The sequence below is a fragment of the Budorcas taxicolor genome, chromosome 3 (assembly GCF_023091745.1).
Source record: "Budorcas taxicolor isolate Tak-1 chromosome 3, Takin1.1, whole genome shotgun sequence".
NCBI classification, from domain to species: domain Eukaryota; kingdom Metazoa; phylum Chordata; class Mammalia; order Artiodactyla; family Bovidae; genus Budorcas; species Budorcas taxicolor.
Window position 1 is genome coordinate 83,889,399 of NC_068912.1, and position 12,301 is coordinate 83,901,699.

At 35.1% G+C, this 12,301-nt stretch overlaps 1 protein-coding gene across 1 annotated transcript in view; it reads right to left on the reverse strand.

The window, feature by feature from the left end:
• Positions 1-12,301, reverse strand: part of PATJ (PATJ crumbs cell polarity complex component) — a 371,645-nt gene that overhangs the window by 290,255 nt on the left and 69,089 nt on the right. Inside the window, exons 15-16 of the mRNA XM_052636620.1 lie at positions 11,602-11,763; positions 7,914-8,045 (exon numbers count right to left, since the gene is read on the reverse strand). Coding sequence (XP_052492580.1) covers positions 7,914-8,045; positions 11,602-11,763 — 294 coding nt within the window. The remainder of the gene's footprint in view (positions 1-7,913; positions 8,046-11,601; positions 11,764-12,301) is intronic.

Here is a 12,301-nt window from a genome sequence, read left to right on the forward strand (position 1 = left end):
AATGAAGCAGCTTAAAATGATTTAAAGGATATGGAACTTTCCCATAGAGGGGAAGGAAGCAAATCCTCTGTGAAAAGAAATCTTCAGCCCAGTTGGCACTGGAGATTACAGTACTTTGATGTTAATAAAAATAAATGTGGATAGGGATCAGGGATGAGCAAAGATTGGGTCTTTATCAGTCCTAAGTTCCACTGAGCAAAAGTGACCTTTAAATGTAGCTGCATGGTTTGTTCAACAGTAGGCTATGGGATATATTGATATTTCCAAGAACACGGATACTACCATTAGGAGCAGACTGACTGCATTTTACCTAGTACCAATATCTTAATCCTACATGGATGAATAAGACCCAGAGTTCCTTTAAAAAAAAAAAAAAAGAAAGATAAAAACAGAAAGAAAAAGAAAAAAAAAAAAAAACAGATCCTGGCGGCCACATTATAAGATTCCTTGAGCATTAAAATGGAACTGTATAACAACTTACAATACATTTCCATCCTGAATATTTTAGATTCTGGAAACAGTACAGGTTTGAACCTGACTTTTTAATGTTACTAATATAGGTACTACTACATGTTTAAATTATATCAATATCTATCTATCAAATTCTATACCCCAGATTCTATAAACTAATCTATTGGCATGAACATAAAGATACTGGGCTTCTACAAGTTACTAAAGACTATGTAATGATAGCAGCATTCACCCAAAATCTCACCCGCTGAGCTACCGGGAAGCCCCTCAAAAATCTCAACTCTTGTTGCAAATATTAAGCCTTAATTTCTTCCATTTTAAAAGTCCAGCTTCTGATAACAAGATTAAAAGTGGTGGGAAAAGTAGAAACAGATTTTGGTGCACTAATATCATAGTCTGAATATAAATAGTTTATGTCTTCTCTTAGCTACACGTGAAAGTAAGTGAAAGTGTTAGTCGCTCAGTCGTGTCTGATTCTTTGCAACCCCATGTACTGTAGTCTGCCAGGCTCCTCTGTCCCTGGAATTCTCCAGGCAAGAATACTGGAGTGGGTTGCCATTCCTTTCTCCATCTCTTAGCTATAAAGGTCAATAAAATAATTACTGACAATATACAGTTAAAACAAAGTTGATAGTTATATATTGCTATTACTTAATCTGTCTATATTGTGGAAAACCATTAGCAAACCCATGAATTATGCACCTACTTACACTTTATCTTTCAGAAAATTATTTAAACAAAGAAATTACAGAAGATATCAATTTTAAGTGGTCTAAGTACATGGGTCTCACAAACATTTATGCTCAAGCAGTTTGGTAAAAATGTACCAAAATTTAAGAGATGAATGCTCTTTTGATGAGCAATTCCTCTTCTAGGAGTTTGTCACAAGATTTACTTGCATATTTTTTATAAAAGAGTATGATAAGGATATCCACTACAGTCTCATTTGAAATACCCCTCAACTGAGTACAGGAGCTTGGTTAAATAACTTATTACACAACAGCAATAATATAGTATGCAGGCATTTAAAAATATAAGGTAGCCCTAGGGGCTTACCAGGTGGTATTAGCAGTAAAGAACCTACCTGCCAATGCAAGAGACTCAAGAGACAAGTGTTTGATCCCTGGGTCAGGAAGATCCCCTGGAGGAGGGAATGGGAACCCATTCCAGTATTCTTGCCTAGAGAATCCCATGGACAGAGGAGAAAGGTGGACTATAGTCCATAGGGTCACAAAGAGTGAGACGCAACTGAAGCGACTTAGCACATAAATACCAAAATTCAAGAACATATAATGGAAGGGGGGAAAGCAATGTATTGCAAGATTGTATGACATATTCTATTTATGCATTTAAAAAAATTAAAAATATTAAACTATCAGAAAACTACCACTATATAATTGTACCTGTATAAAATATCTCTGGAAGGACAGACAAGAAAATCAGGAGTTTTTATCTGGGACATAAAAATTGAGGGATTATGGTCAGAAGTATCCATCACAGGATACTTGTGGATACATATCACAGGATGGATACATATCATAGGATATGGTCAGAAGTACCCATCACAGGATAGCATTACCGTACCTTTGAATTTTTATACACTATGTATATAGTACTTATTTTTAAAACACTTTTAATATGTACCAAATGTTATTATGTTGCACACATAAGAAAAAAAAAAATATACATGAAATGTATAGACTCCCTTCCAATAATTTTCAAAAAATTTTTAAGAATTCCATCTAATAGAGAAAGTCAGGTAAAAACTGCACACTAGGTTTTTCTCACATATACTAAGGAATAATATATCCAAGACTCAGCAGTACCACAATGTTTTATATTCATATTTATACTATTTAAGTTTTATAACCCATTTCTTCTAAGAAAAAATAATCACTGTTAATTTTTATAGGGAGTTATATTTTTACAATTTTTTTAAAAAAATCAGCAATCTTTGGTCTTTCAAACAAGTTCTTCAAGTGTTACTAACAGTATTTATGTATGAATTTACATATGAATTACCTCTCAATGGCTGTGCTATCATGCTTTCTATTTTTCTTTCTCTCAGTATCTGAGATAAACCCAAAGCCCTTCAAAAATATCTGCTTTGGCAAAAATTGAATTTGGTTTCCATATCAGGAAGTGAGAGAACTGAGGAATGAGATGTAGGAGGGACGAGAATTATTGGTTAATAAATTTTACCTGCTAAATCACTGAAATTCAAAAGTATCAAGAATGGCAATATCATGGCTAATGTTCAAAAATTGGCTAATGTCAAACATTTCCAGTGAATTATAATCATTAGAGGTTATTTAAAGTTCAAGATAAATCAAAACACCAGAAAATATCCACTTGCAATGTTTAATTTATAAGGTCAACTGAAGGTAAAATCCACACACTTCCAAATTTATCTCAAGCTTTTTGGTAGAAATTAAAAATTACAGGCTCTCAGACTACCTAATAATTGCTTCATTATTGAACATTATTCCACAACAAATTACTTGCACTAATTTAGGATTCTTAAATTTGTAATCATTTTCATTTGAAGCAATAAACACTAGCTTTTACACAGTGCATATAAGCACACTCTATTAATTTTTAATACTTAGTAAACTTTCATATAACCATTGAAAACAAGAATACTATCTAGCAGCTTGTCTTTAAGATACAAAACTGTTTAGCAAGCTGAAAAAACAGGAAGATTTGCTGCAATAAATTTATTACAGGAATTCTCTATAATAAAATGAGCATGGAAATACCACTGATAAGTAAAGAAGCAGTATGTGTGGTGGTTAAAAGCACAGATTCTGGCAGTTCAAACTCTAGTTTTGCCATATAGTAGCTGTGTGAATTTCGACAACTAACTTAACCTCTCTGTTCCTTAGGTTCCTCATTTCTGAAATGAGGATAACATATAGTTCTCATTAGGAATACATTAAGCAATTAGAACAGAGACTAGTGAACAGAAAACACTCACTATATGTTAGCTATTATTGAATTTGTATTCATTATCTGGATTAATATTAGGATTAATAGTAATATAAAAGTGAAAGTCACTCAGTCGTGTCCAACTCTTTGCGACCCCATGGACTATACAGTCCATGGAATTCTCCTGGCCTGAACACTGGAGTGGGTAGCCTTTCCTTTCTCCAGGGATCTTCCCAACCTAGGGATCATACCCAGGTCTCCCACATTGCAGGCAGATTCTTTACCAGTTGAGCCACAAGGGAAGCCCAAGAATACTGGAGTGGGTAGCCTATCCCTTCTCCAGGGTATCTTCCCGACCCAGGAATCCAACCAGGGTCTCCTGCATTGCAGGCAGATTCTTTACCAACTGAGCTATGAGGGAAGCCCAATATCAATATTAGCATTAGTTATATTTCCAAGAATAAAGATAATACATATCAGTAACGGGGAATCAAGACAAAGATAAGTAGGGCACAGTATGTAATCTACTTATCTTTGGCAAAAAAAAAATATATATATATATATATATACTCTAAAAACTTACAACCAAATTTCTGAAGAATTCTATATTGCTTAGAAACAGTACACAGTTGAGCCATAACATTCATGTCCTTGACAAACAGTGCACATCATTGTTTTCTATAACACAACCCTATAAGGCATGATGTTATGTGACAAAGGACTCCTTCAATATGGTACACACACCGGGCCAGAATTTAAGTAACCATGACATGAAGCAATATCTAGACACACGAGACTAACAAATGTCCTACTTCCGTTCAAATCACAGCCAAAAAAGCTACAATCACTTTACCCTGAATTTAATGAGGAGACTTACAACCTGAGTTACATTTACGAAGTCTTCTGTGTTGCTTTCTCCTCTTCCTTCGCCCCAGTCTATTTAAAATACTTTTCATGAAAATGAATTGCCATACTTTCCTCTTTGGCCATATGACTCAGCTGTAGAACTGTGTATCAGATTCAGCTCTTTCATTGAAGTACAGAGACCTGCTTCTTTTCTCTGCTCAGCTACACAACTTCTATCACTGGTGACTCACTGAATTCCCTGTCCAGATTGTCACCCCATCATTCCAAGGCCAATTCAAGATCCTTTGTCTGCTCACTTATCTCTTCCTAAGGTTTGGCTCAATTTAGGTAAAAAGTAAATTTCTGGGCTATAACCACAATTGGGTAATTCACATATGGGTCATCAAGCATTGGCTGCATTTCAGAACATAATTTCACGCTTAAATTTAAACTTCACTAAACAAAGGTTTGGAGAAGGAAATGGCAATCCACTCCAGCAGTCTTGCCTGGAAAATCCCATGGACGGAGGAGCCTGATAGGCTACAGTCCAAAACAAAGGTAAAGTGAAAGTGAAGTCGCTCAGTCGTGTCCGACTCTTTTCAACCCCATGGACTGTAGCCCACCAGGCTCCTCTGTCCGTGGGATTTTCCAGGCAAGAATACAGGAGTGGGTTGCCATTTCCTTCTCCAGGAGATCTTCCTGACCCAGGGATTGAACCCAGGTCTCCCGAATGGTAGGCAGACGCTTTCCCGTCTGAGCCACCAGGGAAGTCCTTACAAAGGTATCTACTCATCAGCTTCTCGAATCTAACTAGACTGTTAAAATTGATAGCATACAAAAATACTGTAGTATGGTTCCCTGTTACACTATAGTATGAGGACAGTATCAAGACTTTTTGTACTTGTCTTCTAAATTAGATGATTACTAGTAACACTGACATTTCCAAAATAAATATAACATTTCCCACTTCTTCACATATTAATTTACTTAGTCCAAAACAATTGTTTGAGCCAAATATTATCCTCATTTTATACATAAAGATATTGTAAAAACACCTACAAATTAGATATTGTATCTAATTTTGTCAGGCTTTTGAGGAAGTTCTTATTTTTCTAGAGAAAAACTCATTAGTGAGAAACATGGTTAACTTAAAATTCCAAACTAACTTTTCAATCTCTTCAATACTGCTAATGCAGGTCCTTTACAACCTGGAAGCTCTCCTGCTCTACTAAAGTATTCTCTCTGTGGTTAAGATATTCCTATAGCACTTCTTATTTGAAATATGCTAAGCCTGGAGTTGGGGGTGAAGATCAGCATCAGCCCTATTCAGCTTGCCTAATCAATTCATACATGAAGCGTCAGATTCAATAATAGCCAGGAACGTGGCCTCTCATGGCTTTTGCTAAACTTTCACCTGGCCCTGCAAAAAATATTTTTGAACTTTAGAATTTATTACCTAATTATCAACAAGGGATGGTACATCTGATTAATTAACTTGCTCAAAACCAAATTTTAAATTGTGTTTATATGCCATCTAAATGTCAAAGTTCTACATACAGCTGACAAATGGTGAAACCGTACTGTGTACAACTATAAGCATATTTAAGACTGACTTAAGAAAAACATTCAACTTAAGACAATGCTTTTTCTTCCAAGGTTTAGCTGTAGAAATAAATATGCTGAGCCCTTTAATGTGAATCACAGTAGCATTTAGAAAATGAAATTTTTATTCAATCAGTTCTCCCATAAGCACAAAGCAAGAATATCTAACATTTCTTTTGCTGTAAAATTACTTTATATAATCAGTGCAGAAATAAACATCTATATGTATAATGGTGATTGTGAGGAAGATGGGATGCGGGGGTACCTAGAATTTTGCAAATTAAAAAAAAAAAAAAAAGGTTGTTACAACACATACCTAAATGAATACAATGAAAGGTGTTAAGCACTGACTCATATACATATATAATACACACACATATATATACTATACTATATGCGTGTGTGTGTAAAGCTCAGAACTGATTAAAAGAATTTTTCTCTTAGCTAGGGATTAAACTGTTAAAGACTATCAAGTTTTTCTTTCCATCTTCTACTGACGTTTTTGAGTTTTCTTTAATTTCTGAAGCATTTCTCTAACGTGCAATATTCTAAATATAAAACTTGCAGATAACATTTTTAAATGGATAAGAGCAATCATTATAAGAATGCAAAAACATATAGATTCCAATAATAGTGGAAATACAGCTGAATATCTAAGACCACATCTGAAAGGCGTTTTCTAAACTAAATCACAACTATCAACATGTTAACAACAACAATAAAGACAACTGAATGTGTTCATTCAGTCCCAGTTAATTTCATCTAACCTAAATGTTACTTGATCATTATGCAAATATTTATCAATCACCTACCATCTGTACTAGGCAACACTGAAGAGGAAAAAGTATCAGCCATTTATTTTATATACCCTAATATTAACCAACATATAAACTTCCAGAATCTTACAGTATTAATATTTCTTGATAAAGATTTCTCAAAATATGCATTATTTGGAATCAACACTCACAATTCAATAATATTCCAAAGAGAACTTCCAATAATGAAGAGGGTTATCTGGCACAGAAATATGCCAGCAAAAATAAAATAGACATAATCTATTTCAGTAATCTTAAATCACACTGCCAAAATATGGAATTTAATGTTCTTACATAATTCTCAAAGTATTTTTCTTTCCATCTATTCCCTATTGCCTTATTTAAAAAAAAAAATTGATTTTTATATCACTTGGCATTTTATGTGCTTTGATAGAGTACATTTTGCTTTATTAAACCACAATGTGTTTAGGCAGCACTAATGTATTAAAATATGCATCTTAAAAGTGAAGAGATTTCTTGCCAACAGTTTTAATTCCCCATGATAATCAGATGGTCTAAAAATACTTTAACTGGTAAATTGGTATAACATATAAATGTCTTATTATGACCTTTCACATTGTTCTCCCCACCCCAAATGCATCAGTAACTTTACTGTAGTTATAATTAGGAGGCATACAAATACATAAATATTATATGTTCTATATTAAATATAAATATAAATTTCACCAAGAACAGTTCTACTTAGTTACGCTCACTGAGATTAATAGGTAAGCAAAACTATAAAAACCTTCCTGTGAAAGGAAGGGAGAGGAGAGTGAGAATTGGCAATGACTGCTAATATGTATAGGTTTTTTTTCTGGGGTGATGAAAATATTCTTAAATTAGACTGTGGTGAAGGTTGCACAACTTGAATATACTAAAAACAGCCGAACTGTATGCTTTAAATGGGTGAATTTTATGGTATGTGAAATATATCTCAATAAAGTTGGAGGAAAAAAAACCTCCATATAAAAAAATTCATCAAGTTCCAGTCTCTAAAAGCATCCATGGGTATAAAACTATCGCTTCCCTTATTGTCCAGTTATTATATCATCTAGCATTTTATTAACTAAGGGATTTATCAACTTTCAAGGTAACAATAAAAATTACAATACCCTGCCTTTGGACAGTTGCATTTTACATTAAACAACTCAGTTTTGCCTAAGTCAGTGGGAGCTTAAAACAATTACTACTTCATATAACTTTAATACCAACTAATTGCTTCAAAAAATTCTATAGAGGTTCTTATACCTGGTAATCCAAAATGCTGAATCCCAAGCCTTTATGATCTTTCACTAGTTCAACAATCTTGACTTCAGAAGACCACAGTGCTAATTCCCCATCATCATCTTCTTCGGTATTGACATCTACATTGTATTCAGCCTGAAATAACAAGAAACATAAATGCTTCAAAACACTCTCCTTTCAATACTGAAAAGAATGAACACATCTGCAATCTCTTTGCTTCTCCTCAAACTGAGGATACTTTTTGGCATGCATAGTTTTTGTTTTTAATCTTTTTAAAAGGAGCATGCACTGGGGCACATATACTTAATATAAAATCTTCATGAAAATTAAAGCACTGAAAAAAACCAGACTGTTCATATAGTTTCTTTTTTTAAGTTAAAGTATCTGTTTCATTCAAAGTATTAACACTGACCTCTTATACTAAAATGAGTTCTTTGTCATCCCATTAGAAGCATAAAAGGAAAAATATGCAATTTAAGAAAATATGAAAACATCACACAAAGTCAAAGCTTATAAGACATTTCAGTAGCAACACCTGAATTTATAATTACAATGAGAGAGAGAAAGATACCAACACAGAGAGAGGCTAAGACAGGACACAGAGATGCCACTTCTTTTGGCTCCTAGATGTTTTCAAGAAAAATTTAACTCGAAAAGTAAGCTGAAAAAAATCCAAGTCTTTGGGACTCATGTAAGTCTAAAAACAGGGGGAAATCAGAGTTGAAACAATGAACCCCTGATCCTGGAGGAAGCAGGCGTGCACAGCTGTCCACAGTACACAGATCCTTGTTACTTTCCCTGACTTCACACTCCTATACCCCGCTATTCCAAGCTTCCTCCTTTCAGGGAGAGTCACTGCCATTTACAATTCTAGGAAGCTAAATGATAGAGTATCAATGAGTTGACTATGCAGAATAAGCTGCTCCAATCTTCTGCTTTTACACTATTTATAGCATTGTATTATTTTCATGCCTCCCAGGTGGTGCTTTGGTAAAGAATCTGCCTGCCAATGCAGGAGATGCAGGTTCAATCCCTGGGTCAGGAGGAAACCCTGGAGAAGGGAATGGCAACCCACTCCAGTATTCTTGCCTGGGGAATCCCATGGAGAGAGGAGTCTGGCTGGGGCTACAGTCCATGGGGTCGCAAAGAGTCGGACACGGCTGAGCAACTGAGCACACACACATACGTTACTTTCATGTGACTTATCTTTTCCAAATAGTCTAAACTTCTAACTAAGGCTCAAGAATTATCTTCTTTTTCTTTGTGGCCTTGGCAATTAACAAAATGCCTGGCTTCTGGGCTACACTGATGTGGGCTATCATAGAGTTTACCATGGTCATCCCCTCAACCCAAAATATTGCATGGCTCATAGCAGACACTCAATAAATGCTTGCTCAATACATAATGAATCGATAATCTATCTTTGAGTGGCCTTCCCTTGACACTCTTTCTAAACAAAGCTGTAAGACTTTAAGAAGTCTACTTCTAAAAACTTTGAATGATCTTAGTAAATAAAATGGAGAAGGGGACGACAGAGGATGAGATGGCTGGATGGCATCACCGACTCAACAGACATGAGTTTGGGTGAACTCCGGGAGTTGGTGATGGACAGGGAGGCCTCGCGTGCTGCAATTCATGGGGTGGCAAAGAGTCGGACATGACTGAGTGACTGAACTGAACTGAACTGATATCATTCCTACAAATATAATTTTGAGTGACCGGTTTAAGAAAATCCATATAACAGAATCAAAGCTGGTGGTCATGACACTCGTCTATTATGGAAGAGTAAGGCACCATAGCTAATACAAAAACATTTTAAAATTAGGGCTGGACCAGATCTCAAACTGTCCCTGAAGGACATGGTAGATTGAATCTAAACAAGGGAACAATTTCTTGGTTCTTGAATTATAGAACTTGAAATAAGGGGGAATATTTTGGATCAATAAACTTCTGTTTATATCAGTCTGATGTGAGGAAATGATACATTTAAAAAGAAAACTATACTTTCCAATAAAAAGTAAAGTCACAATGGTTAATACAATATGATTGATGTTTTACTGGGGCATTTAATACCTTCACTGATTAATGAGCATTAGAATTTTGGCTGAGCTGCCTAACCAGAGAGGGTTTAAGAACCTAAGAGTGTATTGAGATAAATGAGAAAGAGACAGATGGAAAAGAGAGCCAGATTTTAAGAAACCACATGTAATTTTAAAACCCAAGTTTATATAAATTTCAAGGCACCAAAAGTAGATAAGATATTATATGCCAACCTGATATATATATCACTTTGATACAATCAATTCTGCATAACTATGGTATTTACAGAATAGAAAGCAATCAACTAATGGCCAGCAAGGTTGACATTCAGCATAATTCAAAGCTGTTGTTTACCCATTGTGGTAAAGCATGACGGATGGTAGCACAGTCAGCAAGCTGAGTTGGTGATTTACACACACCATAAGATTAGATTAACGGCATTTTTATCAACCTTTTGAGGTAAGCTATTGCCCACATTTAATTTTAGTAAAGACTGCAAAAATCACAAAGTGTGGTACTTGAGTCCCTTTCTTGAAATACAAATGCCAAGATAAACATTTAAAAAAATCATCATCAACAATCAATGATTTATTAAACATTTCTTATATGCTCCGTAAAGAATAAAAACACCTAGAGATACAAAATAATTTTAAGATTTGGTCTCTGCCCACAGGAGCCATAAAAACAAACTTTACATACACTAAAGTATCTGTGATTACAGGACAGTACTAACTCTTGTATTTTAGGAAATCACAAAACAAAGACAGGTGGGTGGGAGGAGTTGAGAACAGCCATCACTGATTTTCAGTGAGCACTGTCTCTATGCAAGACCTTGTGCTAAGAATGCACACATTACTTCAATTCCTGCTCTCACCATTGATGAGGTATGTACAATAAGCACCCTTGTTTTCAGAAGAAGGAGATCAATAGAAAGTCAAGCTATTTGCGTAAGGATTCAAAATCATTAAGAGGTAGAGGCAGCATTAGAGTCTACGTATCTTGAAAATCAGATGGTAGGTGAGTAAAAGGGCCAGCCCCGAGCCTCTAAACTGGTATTAATGAATCACAACCTAAAAGAGTCCAGAAAGGGGAAAGGTGACATAAAAAGATAAAGCTACGAATAACATAAGATGGCAAAGCCTGTGCTTAAAACTGTTTTCACGAATACAATGCTCTTTAAAAAAAGACTTCCAGAGGCACAGAAAGTGTTATTTTATTCTCTGACCTTAAAAAGGCTTTTACAGCAATTTTTAGACTCACTTCAAAATTGGTCATAGATCTTCATGTTTTTAAAGCTCTGAAAAAGGGAAGTCCATTAGATATTCCACACTTACCAACATCTTAAACTTATTAAGATAAACTGAGTAGAACTGGGAGCTAAAAGTAACGAGTTCAGGCAATTACCAAAAAGGGGTTTTCTAAAATCAAAGAGCATGCACATTAATGTCACCAATCTTTCAAGTAAAAAAAATGACATGAATGTAAAGTAACCATCTGAAAAGCTATACATTGTTGTCTTTGAGAGATACTGTTGTCAAGTAAGAAAGGTAGGAGGTTTTTCCCACCTCCTTCATATCTCAATACATCCTCGGGGCATCTTTGATGACAGGACCTGCTTATGAGAACCACAGTACATGTATCCACTCAGTACCTTCACTTCAGGAGGGGAGACTTCAGTGGTCCTTGGTTCATCTACAGAGGCTTCATCATCAAACAACCGTCGACAACAAACCAAAGTAAAGGGGGGTGGCACTTCTTTAAGAAAGGAGACTGCTTCTCGGCGAGATTTCCCATAGAGCTGCACGCCATTGACCTAGAAAGACAAGGGATAAGTCAGAATTGAGGAGGACCCAAATTAAAAAATAAATTTATAAAGTTTATTTATATAAGTTTATTTATTTAATAAACTTCTTGCTTGCATCAATCTATCAAAATGAAAGCAGGATATCACTTTCTTTTCCCTATAAACAAAAGGGCCTAAGTGTAATCATTTTAGTAGTAACAACAACAAAAAAAAACAAATCTCTAAAACTGATAAAAATGAAGGTTAAGGTTTTATGGAGTTTGGTGAATAAAGTATAAAATGTGCTCAGAGTTCAACTATTACTGGGAATGTGATTTGCCTAATTTTTCACACCTCCCTGCTTTCTCCTTGCTATATCCCAAAGTATTCTCTCATTTACTCCCCATCTCTCCTTAAACACGCTAAACACCAATTATAGCCTTAAGACTGCTTCCTTTTGCTTTTTCATTTTGTAGGCATATTGATAGAGATATTAACACTGATTTTTAAGGCTATTACAAACTGTTCAACTTACAATGTGTAGGTAACAAAATCTAAGATACTCAGC